Source organism: Carassius gibelio, chromosome B7, assembly GCF_023724105.1.
Source record: "Carassius gibelio isolate Cgi1373 ecotype wild population from Czech Republic chromosome B7, carGib1.2-hapl.c, whole genome shotgun sequence".
Lineage (NCBI taxonomy): Eukaryota > Metazoa > Chordata > Actinopteri > Cypriniformes > Cyprinidae > Carassius > Carassius gibelio.
In genome coordinates this window covers 30,393,181-30,415,395 of record NC_068402.1, presented here as the reverse complement: position 1 = coordinate 30,415,395, position 22,215 = coordinate 30,393,181, and the positions used below count along the sequence as shown (strand labels likewise).

At 38.2% G+C, this 22,215-nt stretch overlaps 3 protein-coding genes across 4 annotated transcripts; all 3 read right to left on the bottom strand.

Annotated features, from left to right (window-relative positions):
* Positions 1-48: 48 nt before the first annotated feature.
* LOC127961914 (casein kinase II subunit alpha') lies at positions 49-5,744 on the bottom strand. Its single transcript, XM_052561225.1, has 12 exons — positions 5,712-5,744; positions 5,165-5,332; positions 4,490-4,591; positions 4,012-4,062; positions 3,565-3,624; positions 3,387-3,470; positions 3,157-3,267; positions 2,128-2,229; positions 1,938-2,038; positions 1,662-1,810; positions 623-709; positions 49-536 (listed from the first exon to the last, which is right to left on the bottom strand). Exons 1-11 carry the CDS (start codon positions 5,742-5,744, stop codon positions 636-638), a joined length of 1,035 nt encoding a protein of 344 aa, XP_052417185.1. The 3' UTR covers positions 49-536; positions 623-635.
* LOC127961112 (zinc finger protein 319) lies at positions 5,399-11,661 on the bottom strand. Of its 2 annotated transcripts, none has more exons than XM_052560055.1 (2): positions 11,458-11,661; positions 5,399-9,636 (listed from the first exon to the last, which is right to left on the bottom strand). In XM_052560055.1, exon 2 carries the CDS (start codon positions 9,419-9,421, stop codon positions 7,649-7,651), a length of 1,773 nt encoding a protein of 590 aa, XP_052416015.1. In that variant the 5' UTR covers positions 9,422-9,636; positions 11,458-11,661; the 3' UTR covers positions 5,399-7,648. The 2 variants fall into 2 exon arrangements, with proteins under 2 accessions (XP_052416015.1, XP_052416014.1); XM_052560054.1 differs by having other exon boundaries at positions 11,484-11,660.
* Positions 11,662-12,801: 1,140 nt separating this feature from the next.
* On the bottom strand, positions 12,802-21,289 carry jph3a (junctophilin 3a). The gene is made up of 5 exons (XM_052560053.1): positions 20,040-21,289; positions 17,465-18,227; positions 17,153-17,277; positions 15,576-16,888; positions 12,802-14,369 (listed from the first exon to the last, which is right to left on the bottom strand). The coding sequence occupies exons 1-5, from the start codon at positions 20,419-20,421 to the stop codon at positions 14,289-14,291; spliced, it is 2,664 nt and encodes an 887-aa protein (XP_052416013.1). The 5' UTR covers positions 20,422-21,289; the 3' UTR covers positions 12,802-14,288.
* Between the last annotated feature and the right edge of the window lie 926 nt (positions 21,290-22,215).

The window sequence follows — 22,215 nt, the reverse complement described above, 5'->3', positions numbered from 1 at the left end:
TCACTAATAACTCACACTGAAAATGGTGTTGAAAAAACATGAGACGGGTTAAAAACGGTTTCATTTAATATATCTTATTTTCAATAAATTGCAGTAAAGCCTCCATACCTGACAATACTATAGTTTATAATCTGAGCTCATATCAGCAGGGCAAGTCATTGAACAACACAATCTTCCAGTATATAACGCAACCAGGATCAGGAGCCCCCATGGGTCATCAACAGCCTGAGAATCATGGGGAAAGAGCAGGCATTCTTTCCCAGTCATAATATCATAGCTTAATTCAGTGTTGTTCAAAAAATGAAATGGAGACGTCCAACTCAAAAGGGGGGAGATGGGGGAATAATACCAGTTGGGTACCTAGATAACAATGGCAAGCAGCACTAATACAAAGTGAATGTAGGAGAGGGACAACAGCCTGTTGTGTTCATTCTGTACAAGTCTTGTGTTGCTTAACTTCTTGCTCCAGTAAACTGAAGCTTCACACCTGAAAGGCAGCATGTCTCTGCACGACACGTTGAGGTAAAAAGGTTTTCCTAGAAAAAGATTTAAAAGAATGAATAAAATTATTAAAGACAACGATCAAAAAACAGCAGCGTACTGACTTTGGGACATCCTGTACCTGCTTTTGCCCATCATGTTGTGGTTGAGCTGCTTATTGCCAGTGCGCCTTCTGAGTTTGACAGAGGCTGTCCCTTCAGCACAGGATCTATAGAGCAGTGTCAGATGCATATGTCAGGATGCAAAAACTTGGAATTAAGATTGTTTGTAACACTTTACTTAAAGCCTTTAAATGGTTAGTTCACCCAAATATTAAAATTACGGTATGTCACTAATGACTCACCCTTATGTCGTTACAAACCCGTAAGACCTCCGTTCATCTTCGGAACACAGTTTAAGATATTTTAGATTTAGTCCGAGAGCTTTCTGTCCCTCCATTGAAAATTCTGGACATGGACAGTAGACCGTACATACATTTTCAATGGAGGGACAGAAAGCTCTCTGACTAAATCTAAAATATCTTAAACTGTGTTCCGAAGATGAACGGAGGTCTTACGGGTTTGGAACGACATGAGGGTGAGTCATTAATGACATAATTTTCATTTTTGGATAAACTACCTTTAAGTATGATGGTACTATAAAGGTAATTTTAATGCATTAATTATGCCCATTTTACAATCTTATGAATAATTGTAACCACAGTTAATACATTACAACACACATCAATTCATTGTTACACTATGCATTTTAAATTAAGTTATAATTATTTATGACAACTTATAATGTATTACATCACACATCATTAAAAATTATAATGCATTATACACTTTAATAACCCTTTATAGAACATTATACATAAAGTATGGATGCACCGAAATGAAAATTCTCAAAATGAAACACTGGGCCGAAGGCTGAATATCGAACACGTTTTTTTTTTTTTTTTTTTTATAAATATCCTTAAGTAATGGTTCTTCATTTATTATATTTCACATTACTACATTTTACTGAGTTTTTGATCAAATAGATGCAGCCTTGGTGAGACTTATTTCAAAACCATAAAAAAAAAAAAAAATTCCACACCCCAAACTGGAAGTGAATATAATAATAAAAAAAAACTTGAGAAATCAATAAATCAAAGCACATAAGGAAAGCTGGCTCACAAAAGTAAGGGTGTTCCATGGCCTCTTGGGCAGTCAGTCTCTGTTGATGATCGTAACGCAGGAGTTTATCCAGCAAATCCAAAGCCTCTGGGCTCACCAAATGCTGATTCTCTGGCTGAACAAAGTTCTCCCAGCGCTTACGGGTCTGCCTAAAGATTTTTTTAGTTTCAATAAGAAATCATTTAAAATCAATATGTAGAATTCACTAAAATATTGTACAAAGTTCCTTAACAATGGACTAATGTGACAATCACTGTCAATAATTCACAGACTCACTGGCCAAGCAGATCTTTGAAACGTGTGTCCAGCTCAATGTGATACTTGTTCAGGTAGCTGAAGAGCTCTTCTGTTCCAAGAACCTTGGCAATTCTGACCAACTGCAGGAAAGATTCTGCTGTTAGCATACTGAATATTTAAAAACTACATATTGCAATTTTTTTTTTTCCAGAAGAAGGAAAAGTCATACCTGGTCATAGTTGTCTTGACCATGGAAAAATGGCTCTTTCTGGAAGATCATACTGGCTAACATACAGCCTAAGCTCCACATGTCCAAACTGTAGTCATACATCTGCAAATCATTTGGGAGACTTAACTGCGATGTCTGATGGTAATGTTGAAACAAGTAAGACTCCATATAAGACTGGCTCCTAAAATCTGGTCTTGTCTGTTCAATAAAAGCCCTATTGGGAGGGAACATCTGTAAAAATAAATCTGCCTGGCACCTCCAGCGGAACCTGCAAACCTGGGAACACGCTGCTCAAATGGTAATCATATGATTGTCGGCTTTAAACAGCTGTCTGTTTTTGCTGGGACAATTAAAAAAAGGCATATTTTATTGAATATTTTTTACAATAAAGATTTTAAAATTGAATCCATAATATCGTATTCATTATTTGATTATTTAAATATAACAGAAAGCTTGAGACTCTATAGTTTAAATGCTTTTCTGTCTTGCATTTTCTTTCAAAATTATAAATGTAATTTTAAAAGATCAAAAAATGTACATAAGGTAAAAATTTGACCCATTTGAACAAACAAAATAATTAGTAGTACAAACCATATACACACACACACAAACACATCTAATCTATGTACATAAATATTTTAAATATGTACTGCATACTCTAATGGTTAATTTTAAAGTTTAAGAGTTTCCAGCATTTTAGTAATAAATGTTCAGATTTAAAAAACGTGTACATTACTGTAAAGTGCATCAGTTTTACATAAGGTGCTTGGCAGTTGTGAAAAAGGATTTTTTTTTTAAATGACTGAACTAAATATTAAAACAACCATGGTGTTTTCAAAAACTTGGCTGGGAATTTTTACGTGGGTGGTGGGAGAAAAACAACAAAATTCTGCTTTTAAATGGCAATTTAAACCCCTAGGATTGTAAAATTGTAAAATTGCCTTACATCCCCATGAGAAACAATTACAGTCTGAATAAGTCAAAAACACATGACACTGTAAAATACGTAATGATTACAAAACATCATACCTGATAGTCAACCAGTAGTTCTGGTCCCTTATATGATCTTGAGGCGACCCTTACATTGTATTCCTGCGTGGGATGGTAAAACTCAGCAAGACCCCAATCTATTAGCCGCAACTACACCAGGTACAAATAAAAAGAAATAAACAAATAAAGCAGGTCACCAACATTGATCCCCAGTCACTAGCAAGGAACAGATTCAAGAACGAATCTCCAAAGCTGTTATCTGACTTCACCTTTCTCATTTGGTGGTCTATCATGACATTATGAGGTTTGACATCCCGATGCATGATGCCCATGCTATGAGAGTAGTCCAGTGCCTGCATAGAGACAAAGCAGATGCACATGACGCACTCTCCTGTTCAAAATAAATGACAGTGTAATCTTATTTCAGCTACATCAGAGCATTCTTACCTTTAGAAGTTCATACAAGTAGAACCGGATATCGAAGTCTGTTAGTCTCTGATAGAGATCCTACAAATCGGAAAACATCATGAGAGATACTAGAAGCTGCACTTTTCAGTTTAACTCCTTTTATTGATGATATCCAAATGTGATCAGACAAAAGTAGTTCATTTTATATATATATATATATATATATATATATATATACACACACACACACTTCTTAAACACGCACACACGTTTAGTCATTCAGCAGATGTCTTCCAAGTGAGGACAACAAAAGCAATCAAAGTCAACAAAAGAGCAATAATAAGCAAGTACTAAGATGAGTCTTGGTTAACCTAATGCAGTACATGTATACAGTAGACAAATTTATATATATATATATATATATATATATATATATATATATATATATATATATATATATATATATATATATTTCATAAGTGGTACCTTGAAGTCTGTGTTATTGATGTACTCAAACACAAGGGCTGGCGTTCTAGACTGTGGAATACCAAAAGAGAAAACAAAAAAGCATAAAAATATAACAAAACAAAGATGGAATGTATACATACAGCAGACATTGTGTTGGTTTACCTTTTTTGACACAAATGATTAACCCCAATTTAGAAGCAGTTATGGATAACACTATAACTGGATTATAAATCTGCCAGTTCTGGGACTGATTTCAATATGATACAATGTGGTAAATGGAACTGAAACAAACGTACTACACTGTTAGTGGTAGATAAAAGCATTATAAAATTTTGGGAAAATATATTTTTTTTATTGCTAATGTCACTAAATGCAATTTTATACAAATCTGCAGACAGTTGTGGGCCTACTGACAACAAATTATTAAAAAATAATAATAATAATTTATATGTTGCGACTGTGGGAAACAGTTGCATATCACAAGAGCTAAATTTACCACAGGATCCTTCACTGTGTCTACAAGACGAATGATGTTGGTTCCTCCTCTTAAGTTCTCCAGAATTTTGATCTCACGCTTAATCTTCTTCTTTTTAACAGGCTGCAAAAGTAAAGCAAACATTAAAAAGTAAGCTCATTCAAGACTAAAAATGACACATACACAAAATAAATAAAATACATTTGTTTTATCTTTTCATCCCAATCATCTTTGAAACACAATTCAATTTTGTCCGACCACTGGAAGTCTATGTGATGTAAAAGTAAAAGAAATCCACATGAACCGAGTGGTTTCATCAAAGTCTTCCACTTCATAAGACAAATAGATTTATTTTAAGTCTTTATTGTTTATTCACATATAAACATTGACCAACGCACATTCATAAAGCACATCAAATAGGGTAAACTCAACCGTGCATCCTTGCCACACAAAAACAAACATCCCTGGCTCCTGCACTTTATGCAAACATGCTTCAGCCTGTGATTAGTATATTTAATGTGCTCTATATACTGTATGTACATGTACATTCATGACAGACTTTTAGATGTTCCAAAAAAAGTCTAGATGGGGTTTGGAATTAAATGAGACAAAATCATTTTTGGGTGAACCTGATCTTTTTACAAAAGAAATAAAAAGCTTCTACCTGATGCTCAATGAGAGACCGGGTATTTTTACCTTTAGGATTTTAACAACTACTCTGTCGTTGCTGTTGATGTTGATGGCCTCAAACACTTCACTGTATTTGCCTCTTCCAAGCTTTCGCACAAGCTGGTAGTCATCCTGGTTGCTGAATAAGACACAGGAAGTAATAGATAAATGCAATTTTTCATTTTTGTCAGCATACTAGTACTACTTCGGTTAAAACACTGTACCAATGTTCAGCGGCAGTATTTATAATAGTCAGTCTGATACCTTTTACAAATATAGTTTAATTGGTGGGATAAAACAAAACATCTATACCACAATAGTGTAACAATAACAGGTGTAAAAGTTTAAATTGTAAAAAACAAACAAATGTAGGATAGCTGTATTAATGTCCAAATTATATTATTCTCTTCAACTATTTCACTACACTGAAGAGTACACTTTTTACAGTCAAATCAATCTGAAAGTTCCACGTGGTGTGTAGTAATTTTACCATTTGGTCCCAAAATAATACAACGGTTAGCTATGTTTACAAACATGTAATTTGTAAATGCCTTGTAGTTATGACATGCCACACCTTTGTGATAATGGGAGAAAAACAACAACACATAATGGCATTTTTACAAATTTAGTCTCTTCACTGTCTTAGAAACAGACATTTAAAGGGATGGCCAGAGTGACATACAGTAGTAGGTGCTGGATGGTGGGATAACCTGTTTTTGCCAAAAAAAAAACCCGCTAACAGTCTTGACGTCAAAAAATATTGCTTCACAAGCAACGACACCGTTCAGTCTCTGCATTTAATGCACATGAGAGTACACAAATATGTAACAGAACAAACAATACTGATACATAAGCCATTAATGTTAATAAGGCCTGCAGAGGCATCGAAAGGGAAAAAGAAATGTTTGCAATGTTTACATTCAAGCTGTTAGGATAATACAACGTATCATTAATATGGATTCAATTCATGTGCTTAGACATTTAGACACTGCATCGTAAGAGGTTTCTGAAGTTTAAAATAAAACCCTATACTACTACTTAATACTGCATTTTTAGATTCATTTAAACACATTACATGTATTTTTACTCTTAAATTTGTTTAAAATTATTTCTTTATTTTTATAATTACAAAAGCTGCGTCCAATCTTATCTGTGGTTTAATATTTTAATTCAAATCAAAGGTTTTACCGTCAAACGATCCAGTTCGGAAAGCACAAAATGTAATACCAACTGAAGATTTCTTCAAACAAAGAAATAATTTGTGGCAGAGAAACTGAACAAGTTGTCTGTGTCAAAAGAATAATCCACCGAAACAGAACCAACATATCCTCACAAGAGGAAACAATCACATGCACAGTCTACAGTATGATGATACACAAACAGATACTAAATCCTAGCACTTGTACTAATGTCAAAGCGATACAAAACATCCATGTACAGATAACTTTACAAATTCTACAGCATCGTTTAGCTAACACAACAACATCTGTTTGCAATCTGCAAACAAAAATACTTCATTGTTGTTCTCTGTTGCCTGGCAGTTAAAAAGTAACTGTTAATCTTTGAACTACTGTAAATTTACTCTCAGAACTGCTTGCAAACTATTGCGTCATTATCAGAGCGGAGTCAAAATGCACTAGAGAAAAAGAATGGCTAATATATATATTTTGTGTGTGTGTGTGTAGTCCTTTGTCTACAACTTAACATAGCAGTTTGCACTAATGACAGATTACAACAAACTGTATAAATTATTTAGGCTATTCATGCATACATATACCCTGTTACACCATGGGTTAGGTGATGGGAGTTATACATTACGAATACATACAATCACTACTGTATATAGTCCAGATGGCCATACAGTGTTCCATAGCTAACATGGAAGCATGAGATGGAGACACTGGAAGAAAGGCAGTTCATTTAAAAGTTATTCAGAACAAAACATAAACAAAACCAATGTAATGAAACATCTAGTTGTGGTCAATTGCACGAAGACCAAAAAGCAGATCCTGGTTGTTAACATCTTGCGTACCAATTTGTGTCATTCTGGAAAAGCTGTCACTGATAGGTACATTACTGCATTCTCCTCGTTTTAGACAAAATGAATGTTAGATACAATGCAGAAATCAACCTATATCTTCAGTTCCAGTTGTCTGAAACACCAAGCACATGGTGTATGAATAATGGGTTGCACATGAGACAAAATAGTTCATTTTTACAAGCTTATTTTTGAGTAGCAACCACTTTTGTGTGCGGTTCTGTTCGTCAATGTGGTTGGTACAGAAATGTGGAAAGTTTCTGAATGTGGTGTATACGCAATGTTGCCAAAATCTACCTAACGGTACATCAAGACTTTTACAAGCTGACACATTACGTAGTTCCTTACCAGTCCAACAAGTACTGCAATGCTTGAAATGGGACGATTTTGCTAAATATACGCAAGTAAATCGCAATGTTGCTATTGCATGCAAAGTGTATTTTTGCTTGGTAAGGAGCAAAAGCAGACAGTAACTACTCTATGCACGAGGACGCAGGATAACCCCCTCCTTCTGCAGTGTGTTGAACTGTATGTTCTTGAAGGGCTCCAAGCTCTCCAAAACACTCTCCACACCAGACACACTTGAACTGGGCTTCACGGGAGTGGACAATGCCGTGTTTGGCTAAGTGTTCCCGCTGTTTGAATCCCTTGTCACAGGTGGGACACTTGAAGGGTTTCTCTCCTGTATGGACTCTTCGATGTCTCTGCAGCTCGGATGAATATTTAAAGCGCCTCTCGCAGTCCGCGCATTTCATCGGCTTCTCCCGAGCAGGGTCGCATCGGTGCTGCACAAAATCAGACGAGGACTGAAAGCGGCGGCCGCAGAGCGAGCACTTCAGCGGCTTTTCGGTGCAGTGGGAGTTCTGGTGCCTCTGTAACGTTGACGACTTTTTGTAGCCCTTCCCACACACGTCACATTTGTACGGCTTCTCCACAGCATTAGATCCAGAGTTTGATTCTGTACACTTGTGCCTTAGAAGTTCCCCGGATTGTCTGAAGCCCTTTTGGCAAGCGGCACATTTGAACAGACTCTCGATACCGTGGACATGCTGGTGGTACAGCAGGTGGGAAGGCTGCAGGAAACCTTTGTCACACTGATTGCACTTGAAAGGGCGATCTGCTGGGTTTTTGTGCGTACGACGGTGGCGAACAAGTGCGTACTGCTGCTTAAAGCTCATCTGACACTCCTCACACTGGAAAGGCCTCTCTTCGGAGTGAGTGCGCTCGTGCTGCCTTAGGTCCGAGGGCCGTTTGAAGCTTTTCCCACATGCTGTGCAGCGGAAGGGACGCTCTCCAGCTGGCTGGCACTGGTGGTGCAGCAGTTCAGACGACTCCTTGAAATGAAGCTCGCACAGGTTGCACTTGAAAAGGTGCTCACCAGAGTGAGCGTACATGTGCCGTACCAGGTGCTGCCTGTGCTTGAAGGTTTTCTCGCAAACGGCACATTTATACGGGCGATCAGCACTGTGAGTGCGCTGGTGGTGCGCCAGATGAGAAGCTTGACTAAAGGTCTTATCACAAGTGTCGCACTTGTAGGGTTTCTCACCCGTGTGCACTCTTTCATGACGGGAGAGTTCAGAAAGGTGGCGAAATGCTTTATTGCACACCGAGCACTTATATGGACGGTCGGAGTCCTGGAAAGCTGTAGTGGAAGAAGAACCCATGGCTGCCCCATCACTGGACGTCTCAGCAGTAGAGGGTTGCTGAGGGTTAGAAGAGGCAGAGTCTGGGCGGTATGTTTTTTCACAAATAGAGCACTTCATTGGATTGTTTCCAGTGTTGTGCTCATTATGATGTTGTGCCAAAGACGTGAGAAGGGAGAATCCCATTTTGCACACACCACACACAAACGGCTTCTGCTCAACCTGAACACACTGATGCTCTAGAAGATCCGTTGCTTGGTTGAAGATCTTCATGCACTGGGTGCACTGGAACGAACGGTCCTGGTTAACCATGCATTGGTGCTCATGGGGATTGGCCAAGTGCGAAATATCATGGCCACACGCACCACATTTGTGGCCACCTTCACTTCCCACCTGCAGCTGAGGCTGCTGAGCTGGCAGTGGGTGCTGCTGTGCATGCTGGCTATGCTGAGGCTGCTGTAAAGCAGGGTCTGCCTGTAGGACAATGCCATATGCAGCACTGCCCAAAGCATTCTCTGCCCCTTGTAAAAGGGGGTGCCCAACAGGAGGAGGGGCCACTGCATGTTGCTGTTGCCATGCTTCTGTCATTGTTCCACTGTACATGTATGAATTCAGCTTTTAGAGATCAGCACTTTGGGGCCTGAATGCACGGAAATGTTCCAACAAGCAATAGTCAGTTCATTAGAAAGGTAAGAAATTATACTAAAATAGTCTTGTGGGGAGGTTCAAGATTTTTGGGTAAGCTTGCTCATGATGTGAGCGGGGTGCATCTGAAATGTTCTCCAGTAAACTACAAAAAATTGTCTCCAAATGCATACCTGCAATAAGAAAAACAGTGTGTTATTACACAAAGCAAATCATTTACGTAAGAATTACTAGGGACTCCCACATCTTTTGGAAAAAGATCACTAGTTACTGATTTTGTAAATCATAATACAAGTACTAATATAACATTGCATCAATGGTTCTAATCTCAGCCAAGAGGGACAAAAAACTATCCAAAATACATTATTTTACAAAAACTGTAATTTAAATTAAAGGGTTAGTTCATCGAAAAAAATTATGTTATTAATAACTCACCCTCATGTCATTCCAAACCCGTAAGACCTCTGTTTATCTTCGGAACACAGTTTAAAATATTTTAGATATAGTCCGAGAGCTCTCAGTCCCTTCATTGAAGTTGTGTGTACGGTATACTGTCCATGTCCAGAAAGGTAAGAAAAACATCTTCAAAGTAGTCCATGTGACAGCAGAGGGTCAGTTAGAATTTGTTAAGCATCAAAAATACATTTTGGTCCAAAAATAGCAAAAACGATGTCTTTGTTCATCATTGTCTTCTCTTCCGTGTCTTGTTGTGAGCGAGTTCAAAACAAGGCACTTTGTGATATCCAGATCACGAACGAATCATTCGAACGAATCACCAAAATGTATTTTTGATGCTTCAAAAAATTCTAACTGACCCTCTGATGTCACATGGACTACTTTGAAGATGTTTTTCTTACCTTTCTGGACATGGACAGTATACCGTACACACAGCTTCAATGAAGGGACTGAGAGCTCTCGGACTAAATCTAAAATATCTTAAACTGTGTTCCAAAGATAAACGAAGGTCTCACTGGTTTGGAACGACATGAGGGTGAGTTATTAATGACATAATTTTGGTTTTTCGATGAACTAACCCTTTCATGTCACTGAAGACGACATACAAGTAAACCTACCTCATATTTATTTTGTTTTAATTGAAGAATAGTTACTGAAAGGACAGAAATTAATTTTACAGATAGGAGGTCAGAAAGAACCACTGCATTATTTAGATCTCACTGAGAAAAAAAAGCCCATTCTAGCTGATAAAATTATAAGCCAAGATCAACTAGAAGAAGAAAAATACATATTTTCCATGGCTTTTTGCCAACTTAATAATTTGTCTGCTATCTTGTGGGAGCCCTGAGTTTTGTTAATAATGATTATGGAATAAACTCAGAAGGAAAGACAAAAACAATCACGTGTATCACTGTTATAGTCCAATGTAACTGAATCCAAATCAAAATTCCCATTCCAACATGCTCACACACACGTGACAAGAACAGTATATGTATGAAATACAATATTAATAAAGCACAAATAATCATGCCATGCAATGCACACACTAAGAATCTAAAAACGAATAGTAAAGCCGACTGCCTGCTAACGTTAGCCGGGAAAAAAGGAAGACATTTGGAATTTCCTTTGATGATCTTAATTCTTTGACTGATGCAGAAAATAAGCCATGCTTCGTGTATTAGAAATCCATATGCATAGCCAGAACGTTAGGCCTAGAATAAAACGGTTCCATTGCTTTTTATTCGCAGATTGTGTGTAAAAAAACTTAAGCTAGCTTTTGACCGATGCACACTTGCAGTCAGAGCTAGCCATTGCTGCTAATGCTCTTCTCTAACGTTATTTCAATCTTCCCGTCTGCAATCGCTACATTTTATATGACTCACAAAACACACATGCAAAATCTCCAAATTAATAACGCGTCTGCAGAACTACGTGCAAATGATACGCAAAGCCCATGCAAATTTGTTTACCAGTACGCTAAACTGTAGCCATTGCGCTAAGAGGCAGCAGCCGCCGCCACCTCACTGGCTTTAACCTACTTTGGGTCGCGTTTTTCCTTTGATACCTTGTTTTCCCGAAGATCCACGCTTGCAATAAATATACACAGGACGTTTTAAGGCAGGGAGAAAAAAAATCGGGCGCTTCCCTGCCACTGGGTGCAAAAGGCCCAAATAATCGTGACGCATCGGACCTCTACGACCAGCCCCTCGAACAAGGCGGACACCCCGATGATATGGGCGGAAACAAGGCGATGGAAAATCACAGATTTTACTACATATTAAACCCCAAAGCACGATTATTATAGTTTAGTCATGGTAACCACAAATTAACCATGGTTTTGATACACTAACCATAGTTTAACTGTGTTATTTAAGTAAAACTGTACTTAAACAAATAGTAATCAATAGCATACGCCAAAAAAAAAAAAAAAAAAAAAAAAAACATGGTTACTACACTTTTACTACAATAAAACCATGGCTAATTTTCGTATAGCCTACAGTTTTATTCGACTCCATTGGCCGAATACAGCCTTTGTGCAAATCCTAAAGGAATTAGTGGATTCTCAGGAATTATTCAAAATAATGAAAAAAATCCATCATGTATGTGTGTATTTTAAAATATGTCATTTAATATTTTTATTTACTTAATCTTGGTGTATTATTAGGACATTGATCAGTGAATCCACTACAGTTTGTGGTATTAAAATACAAATCAGTCCATTTACAGAAAGACAGCACATTGTAATAGTATGAAAAATGTAACCAAATATTCAAGGTTTTATATATATATATATATATATATATATAAAGATTAATATTAAAATGACGTATTATAATAAAGTTGGTTATGCCCTGAATACAATGAGTCCTTTTAAATTCACATGTGAGTCCACTGGTCCTGGAATGCATGCACAGCTACATCTACTTTAACAAAGAGAGCTTGAAATCTAAACAAGTTTCGGTAAAAAATTATTTCAGAAATAATATCTGTCAACAGTGGTATCATAAATATCACATCAAAAAGTGACAGATCTTTTTTTTTTAGGCCAGTTCAGCTAATGTGCACGCTAGAATAAACAAATATAAGACTGGCCCTTTTTACTGTAAGGTGGGATGTCCAGTCCTACAGCCACCATAGAGGGCGTCGTGATGCCACTTTAAAAAATAATTTTGGTAAGGTGGAACTAGGCTACAAACTCCATATTAAGCATTAAAATGTATTCTCTCATCATGTATGTAAGAGTGGATCATTTCTTTGTAATGGCTTATGCCATGGCTCCTTTATTTGTTGGTTACCAAATCCACATCTGATATAAAAATGGAAGACTGTTTGTGTGTGTGTGTGTGTGTAAATGTTTTAGTTGACAACCATAAGTCACAACATAACCTCAAACATTTTATTAATTTTCCACATAACTTGGAAACAATCTCATAAATCATTGCGTAAGAAAGGGCATGCTTAGGCATGCAATGATCTCACAACATCACTGGATGAATAGTATAAAATATACAATAGCAGTTTATCATTCATTAATTTAGATAATGTCAGTCAGGTCCCACTGAGAAACATAAGCTGGTATTTTTAAACTGCTTTCAGTCCCAATTGTTTTCTAAGTTGCTGGACAGAGAGACAGGCAGAAAATCACACAAGAGTAACAGCAGAAGAGAACAGGCTAACAAACATGCTGTAAAAATCTCCACAGGCTTAGGCTCAGATCTTAAGCCAACTTGATTTGTTCAAAGGTGGGGTGGGAGAGAGACAAACCATTTCTCGTGACCTCTGTATGAGCGGTCAACAGTACATAACCTGCTCGCTGGGATGGTTTCTCAATTAAAAAAGGCACTCAGCATATCAATGATATCTTGCAAACTTGTTAAAATATGTTAAATGTTCAGTAATATAGAATAATATATATTGAAAGCAGTGGTCGTTAGGTAACAGTCTCAGACTTTATCCAGTATGAGCCGGAATACTCAGCCACTGCTGTACCTCTGTTGTACTTTTATGTCCCATGGCAGATGTGACATCACAGAAGGTTCTTTAGTAGTGAGTTTGGCATAGCAGTGTTTCAATGGTGAATGTGTTTTCAAAATGTGTTTCAAAATGAACTACATGACTGGATTGTGCTGAAATTCTGTGAGGGGGGATTCGTAAGTGTGGAGAGAAATCTTCAGGTTTATCTGATTCAAATGGCATGAGTTTAATGGGAATGCACTATATGATGAAGCCCTTTAAGATAGCTGTTACCGCAGACGTATAGGTGTGTCAGATCTGGGTATGTAGATGAGAGGGTTGATTTCTATGGATAATGTAATGAGCGTCTGCAGCGATCATGTAGGGCTGTACCCTGGCATACAGTCGGGGGTGGGGGGGGTATGTGTAGTCTTGGTTATATATAAGTGTGAATCGCATCTTACATCAACTATATCATACTACATAAAACCACAAGACTGTCTTTGCACAATCTTCAGTCTTGTTACTCAATAATGGCCTTGTGTGCATTTGAAAAGAAAACAAATAAGTGTGAAATAATATTTTGTAACTGTTAAATATGTGGTAAAACGTATCAGACAAGCTGTATATTAAAAAACCTAAACGTGTGTAATACTTCATTTCTACAGAATATTGTAAATGGACCTTTATTATGAATGGAAGAAAAAAGTAAGCAAAGTTAATTAATGGATTATAATGGAATTATATAATAAATCTGACCATAAAAGAAGTTTACAGTTTACATGGGCTTGCCACACTTACACGGACATTTACTACTGTGATTTTGGGTTCCTTATATTAAGACGTGGTGCTAAGTGTGCATATCTTACTCTTGATGATGTTTAATGCTGTTATTGACATTCTATAGGCCATATGATTAAATAAAGAAATGAATGAACAAAATGGCTACACCAATGTTGAGTAATATCACCATGACCACCAGGACAGAGCTGGAGCCCTGCAGAAAGAGAGTAAAATATCTTATTAAAAACAATGCATTGCAGATTTAAACATATTTAAACCATTAAAAAAATATGATATCAATAAGATCAGTTTAAAGATCCTTATTAGATACTATTTGCTCCTTCCTAATATTTGCAAATGCAATATACATAATGTAGTACTTTACACAGCAAACAGAGCCCAAAGGTGACCCTAAGAGTTTCCACTTTTTTCTGTTGCCTGGGTTCCAGAAGTATTTTTCTATTCATTTTCTCCTTAGGGATTGAAAAATCTTCTCTACAGAGGTCTAAGCCTTGAAAGAAACAAACCAGCTCTGAGATCTGGTTCACCACAATAGTAAATTAAGGAAAAAGGTCTTCAATCATTTCATTAAGAACTACATGAACTACACATTCTATGAAGCAATACAATTGATGGAATCTAATCAGAAACAGTGCAGATACCGTATAAATTCCAAAATACTATATTATTGTTAAAAACTCCATTAGTAGCTCAATAGTCAGACTGAATAATTGAGTCATTTGTAATGTTTAATGGGAATGAGTAGTCACTTCTGAGTGTATTTGGTGCACTTATATTTCCATTGTAATTGTAGCGTCTCTGATTGGTGGAGCTATCTTCTGAATTATGGGTAGTGTAGCTCTACACCCAGAACTGAGCTACTGTATTAAACACAATTTTAATCACATTGCCTTGTGGCTTCTAAGCATATATCATCATTTAAGCACCTCCGAGCTCATGGTAGGTTTGTCTCGAAAGGTATAAACTCTGTCGTTAGGAATCAGTTTCTCTATATGGAATGTGATTTTACTACCAGAATCAAAATATATGACCCTGGACCGCAAAACCAGTTTTAGGTCACACAGGTGTAGCAATAGCCAACAATACATTGTATGGGTCAAAATTATCTATTTTTTATTTCCAAAAATCGTTGGGATATTAAGGAAATATCATGTTCCATGAAGATATTTTGTAAATTTCCTACCGTGAATATATATCAAATCTTACATTTTGATTTTGATTAACTTTATTTGAACAACTTTAAAGGTGATTTTTTTCAATATTTTGATTTTTTTATGGAATTTTATGGACTATGAATAATTTTGTTATCCAGGGTCACATATGATGCTCGATTAAACGATAGCATTAGGTCGAAGATTGTCACCTTTCATACCCAAAGGCCATCACGCTATTTACTTACTGAGTTTGTCTTCATCAGGTTCAGATGCTCTCCTTCTTGTTCCAGTGATTCTGGAGTAGATGTTAAAGGGGGTGAAAGAGTAATGTCCCTGTGCAAAGGCCATTCCTCCACATCAACCCCAACATTCAAGCTGTCAAGCATCTGCACAGAGTCCATGGACCCCTCCCTGGCTGAAAGACCCCATTCTTTGCCTTCATGGTTTCGCTGACGTAGTCTCTGCAAATTGTGCCCTTGGAGACCCGAGCATTTCATGCCAGAGCCAAAGTTCTGATGGGAAACGGAGTCTAGGGGCTGGAACCTCATTTCAACCCGATAATCATTTTCCCCTTCTTTCTCCTGCAGATGTGAATGAGAAGAGATCCACTGGGAATTGTTTTCAACAGTCCATTCCAGATTGGAGTTGTTGGCTCCACAGTCTGATAGCTGGTATGCATTCAAGCTAGACTCAACAATCGAATGATTGGTAAAAGACTTTCTTGGCTTGTGGTTGAAGTGGACATGCTCATGTTGTTTGTGATAGGAGGAAACATGCTCTTGGGGTTTATAGTGGTAAGAAACGTGTGGTTTTTCATTTGCAGAAATAAACTCCTTTGGTTTGTGATTGGAGGAAGCATGCTCATTGGTCTTGTGATTGGACAAATTATGACCAGCTGACTTGTGATTGGAATATATGTGCACCTGTGGTTTGAACTTGGAAGAGTCGCGATCAACAGATTTGTGATTGGATGGTTTATGCTCCCGTTCTCTTTCCCTGGAAATTGTATGTTCCCTGGATTTTTGATTTAAGGAAACATGCTTCAAGGGCTTTTGATTGGAGGACATTTCATCCCACACCTTCTCAGGGGCCATATGCTCAATGGGCTTGTGATTAGAGGAGCCGTTCTCCCATGGGTGATGAGTTAAGGAATTCTCATGTCCATTTACATGACCGATCTCCTCTTCCAGCAAGGATGGAGTTGTAGAGCGACTGCTCTCCCCTTTGCTTCCTCTTCTGTGAGGACACATCTCAGCAGTCCAACTGTTGGCCCCACTTCTCATGCTGTCCATGCCTCTACCTTCTATTAGAACCTGAATCTCGGCCCCTCCTTGTTCATCCACAGCGCTCTGCCGCATAAAACAAGCATTCCTACTGCGATGAGTGGGTGGGCTGCAGGGAGGTGAGGAGGGGCTGCTTAGAACTGGGCTCAGGTCAGGTGTCTGGGGTGGGGGTGTTGTGTCTGGTGTGCAGAGCTCAGGGCTGTCTGTACCAGTCGAGACAACCTCCAGGTCTGTCTCTTTCCTGTCCTGATGCTTTGGTCTCTGGCACTCCAGTCCTAGTAAAAGTAAATATAAAGACATGGTCACATTAAGTGATGAATTATAAAATACCCTCATAATCAAAAAAAATAGAATTAGACTTGGTCATTGCTGATGTTGGCAAAACATTACATGGAATAAGTTTAGTACACAACAGTTCCATTCTTATATGCATTACAGATACTGAATAATGATTTATGGGGAAGTATGTAACGTAATTTCATCTGAATAGGTTTGTCAGTTTACGTTTTGTTTTATTTATTTATTTATTTTTTACTGACCATTCCCATAGCGATGGATAGAGGGGGAAAGTTCTTTGGCTATAGCCCTGGCCAGACGGCACTCCTCCTGGGCTCTCTGTGCGACTCCTTCTGCAGCCTCTGCCTTTCCTCTAGCATGGCTCATTCTGAAGAAAGTAAGAAAGTTTTGTTTTCCTTTGATATTGATCATAATTTTTACTCCAAATTTGACCTATAATTAAGCTTGTATTTGGTTTTATTTAGTTGTCTTGCTCAAATGGTCATATCTGTAACACTTTATAGATCCTCCCTAATTGTGATTGCACTCTTATGTGTGACATTATTACACCTTACCTGGACAATGCAATCTCAGCCTTCTGCTTGGCAATGTCTGCAGCTTTCTCGGCAGCTTCCACAGCACGATCCACTTTTTCACGGATTTTGCTGGTACGTAGTGGTATTAGGTTTTTCCGCTTTCCACTCACCAGAACATTCTGCTTGTATTTTCCCTCTTCCTTGGTTCCATCTGGAAAAGTGGTGCAGCCATAGCCATGCCGCTTGTTTCCAAACCACTCACCTTCATAGTGAAGTCCATCGGAGCGATGACTTACACCCCACCCTGATCGCATATCATTCCTCCATTCACCAGCATATGTTTCGGTGACAGTGGCATCCACGTTGCTCCCTGCTTCCGCTTCACCTAAGCTGACATTGGAGTTGATGTCTGAGGCAGCTGAGCTGACTGTGCTCATACCTCCCTCGCTGCAGAAGGAACTCTGCTTGCTTAACTGGCTGGCCAGAGAGCTCTTGGACTCAGACCTCCGCAGCTTCAAACCACTCAGTATGGACTGTCGGAAGCGACCTTTCCTCTTCCTGTGCTTGTCTGCTTCACTGTGAGCACAAAGTACAAAGCCACTGCGCCCCACTGGGCTGCCAGATACCCCACTGACACCAGAGCCATCTTCTGGAGTGGGGGCCCCTTCACTGTGATCAGATCGTAGGGAGTTTATGGAGGTGCACATAGGAGAGAAGATGATGGCTGCCATGCCATAAGGCACACTCTGTCGCACTCCATAGCCATGACGCATACCGCTCAACCACTGGCCTTGGTATGTGCCTGTGAGAGGAACAGGAATAGAGCAAAGTTCATATCATTATTCAGATGACTTGTACAATAGGGGTAAAATGCCTTTATGATTTCATTTCTTTCCAAAACACTAAATGACAATATTTTTTCATAGACACCGATTTGCATCTCAGAATCTTCCAGATTTATGAGGTCATTGTGCACAATGACAAAAATGCTAATTTGAGGTCATTTAAAAATTTGAAGTGATTTTTAAACGTTGAAATTTTATGTATCTTATTATGACTTATTACATTTACTGTATACGAGACAAACAACAGATCTATAAATCTATAGTTTCTTCAATAACTGTTAAAAAGTGCTGCTGTAAAAAGACCCACCATAGTCAAATGGGGCACAAAAGGAATGTATAATGGAAAGTAATTTTTTGTCTGTATTTGCTTATTATTATAGCTATATAAGTTATACACGGTGCATTTATTAAAATCAGAAAAAAATAACAAGAATATTTTATTATTAAATGTCAGTGTTAAATGTCATATAACACTGGTTGTGTATTTGTAGCTTTTCCGTATTATTATTATTATTATTAATTTTTAAGCTTTTACTCTGCTTAACACAATAGTTAAGAATTCAAAAGTCGCCGCTTTTTAAACACATAAAAGAAAAACGGGGGGGGGGGGGGGGGGGGGGGGGGCTAGTAAATAAATGCATGTCCATGAGTATTCACATTTCTACTTCAAGTGACTTGTGTTATTTGTTTAGACATTACATGATTTTCTAAAGTAATTTGGAACGTTCGAGAAAAGGCGAGATCATGTTGTCGAATAAATGCGAGGCTTTATGTTGTTACAGTGACAGTTTGAAATGTAACAGATGCTGCTTAGCGATAGTAACTGTCCAGGGTGCTGAAACAATAGACACGCGTTATTTCGCTATTGTTGGGGATTTCGGCAAAATATTAAAGTCCTGTTTAATCAACGAGCGAAAAGAAGAACTACTGAATACATGTCCATCGCATTCTGCTTTGGATTTAATTCTAACCCGATCTAAAAGGGGACGTCTGTCGTGTGATGCAAACACAAACTTTAATTTCTGTTTCCCAAATAATCCGTTCTAGTGTACAAAGACATGAATTATAACCAAATCACAATATTTTCCGCATTAATCTCCGAAACACGTCAGGAAGCAGATTACACAAGAATGTGAAACAGCCAATCAGCGAGCACAGCCAAGAGTCTATAGTGACATAATGACCTGCTGTCGGTCGGTTTCCATGGTAATTTACTGTACAGAGGCGTATGTGCTTCAGATTCGCATGGTGAATTAGTTCATATGGCGAAATGTTATGCTTTAAAGCACATGCTAATTATTTTCTGTATAGTCTAAAATGTTTCATAACTTTTCTAAAGCAAAGCAGTCTCACTATTTTACTACAATGTTATATAAATGGAAGCAGAGCTGTCTTTTAAAACACTTTCTATTTTCCATTTCTGTTATTTAATAGATTAATTCCTGGCTGTTTCTCCTCCAGCTATGCAAGTGCTGTCTCTTGTCAATTTACATATAATATAAGTTGCTACTAACAAAGATGAGTAGTTTTCCACTGGTTTTGCTTCAGGCATCTGCCAAATTAATCTAGTTTCTATCAAATGACAGATGAATGTGTGCCAAAATACTGTAGGCTTGATTGGAAGCACAGGCTTTGACATTAACAGAACAACTTTTCAAAGATACGGGAAGCATTTTAAAAGTTGACAGTGTATTCATTTAACATGCTTAATGATTTAACATTAGTTCTTTGCTGCTACCAGAACACAGCGAATACTTTTAGAATCTGACCTCCATCCGAATAGGTCTCTGAGCCGTATCCATCCTGTAAGCCATTGCTCCAGGTGCCTTCATAACGGGAACCGCTGCTAGTGCTTTCCAACTTCCCATACCTGCCTTTGAACCCTTGTGTCCATTCCCCCTTGTACTCCCACCTCCCTTTGCTCTCCACGCCAATGCCATGCCTCTTGCCCTGTGCCCAGGTTCCCTTGTAACTGTTTCCGCTGGGCCAAGTGTAAACTCCAAGAATTTCGAATCCATGGCTCCAGGCCCCCGCATACTCCCCCTGGCCCTGAGGCCCTGTGCAGACCCCTCGGCCATGCGCCTTGCCCTGTTCCCACCCTCCACAGTACGACCCCCCATCATCAAAGTCAAACCTGCCTCCAGTGGACATGCATGAAACAGGTTTTGGCAAATCTTTAGAAAGTCAAGTGATGAACTGCAATTGGCAAGCAAAAAAGGAAGACAGCGATCAATTATACAGGAAGTGTTACAGCAATATTCCTCCCGTCCTTCAAGTAGATTTTGAAAGTATAGAAAAAAAGCAGTGCTTTTAAGTCCAGACGATTTAAAGGGGTGAAAAAGAATCTACCAGACTACCATCCTGGTGTTATAGCTCCTGCCTGAGTGTGCGTGGCCTTTGGTATTGGATGTTTTTATTGTGCATGCTACTTCCAACGGCCATGCAGATGGTGAGCTTCTCCCTTCCTCTCTGCACAGTCCCAACAGGCTGAGGCACACAGCCGCGTCCCGCGTTCCCTGCGTGGAGATCAGCAGGCAAACAAGGCCTAGTTTTTTTCCACAGCCAAAGAGATCCACTCAGCAGCAGCATTGATACACTCAATCAGACATTACACGGCCCCCAAACATACCGCTCCGGCTCACAAAAATGCAGAAATGTGGGAGAGCATCCATAGCCTCAAAGCATGGATGGTGTTTAGGCCTCCCTCTAGATCATGTTTTCCAAATCAAATGACAGTATTTCCTCACTTATGTGTTAAATGAGATCAATCTGGCACAGCATTTTTCCTAATGCTGCTCCCTCTCGCTCTCTCTTTTCCCTTCTGCGCTCCTGCTGTGTTGTAGAGGTGAAGCTTCTTTCCTGGAAGACTGGTTAAAAGCGTCAAAAATCGGTTTAGTCCTGCTCTTTGGTCCCCTCCTCCTTCATTTTTACGTGCATATTTAAAGGTGGGTATCCATGATGGTCTGAAGCCATATGATGCTGAGTGTCTCTAGAATATGCTCATTACAGGACTGTTCCACCCCAACCCATTCCCCTCCCCCACTCATGCTCTCCTTGTTGTTCTTAAAGGGATAGAGGCTAAGAAAGTCATATGCATACAGTGGCTTCCCTAATTACCCATTTCCCTCACGATACCCTCTAATTGTATCTGCATAACAGCATTATGTTATTTGTTTCTCAGGGCTTCAAGAAACATTAGATAAGAAATGCAAATATAGTATAGATTCTCATCACATTATAATGCAATAACCAGTGAAATGCTAATTAGATAAATAAATTATTTTTAAACATGCTCAACACACACAATCAAGTTAAAGTGAATCTAAAGCAAGAGTGCTATTTAAATTTTTATTCATATATATATATATATATATATATATCTTATATTTAATATTAAAGAACTGAAAGCGGGATCAACCGCTAATAACAAACATAAAATTTTTTTAAGTGCATGTTATGACTTAGACCTTATTTACTGACATTTATGCATTCTGTAGGAATGCATGAGAGATATTTTATTTTATACATGACTTCTTCTCTGTTTTATTTTTGATACATCCACATTCATCAGAGAGAGAGAAAAAAATAGATGTTTTCTTGCATCAGTTTTTAAATTTATGCTCATGTTTAATGGCCCTCCTTCTTTGAAGGTTATACAATATGCATATGCCTAAACAGCACTAAAACAAATACTGAGATAAGATCAATATTCATTAAACAGCCTATAAAATTCAATTTTGGGTCCTGTCTGAATGCTGTTCTTCACTGGCAGTTTATGTTAGCATGATGAGCACAGTTTTAAAAAAATAAATACAAATAAAATCTGATTATTTGACACTGGCCTTTTACTTTATTTATTTTTGCCCCACTTGGCTTCTATGATAAGGAGAGCTTTCAGGTGGATAAGTCCTAGAAACAGCCAGTAATTGAAATCGTGATATACAG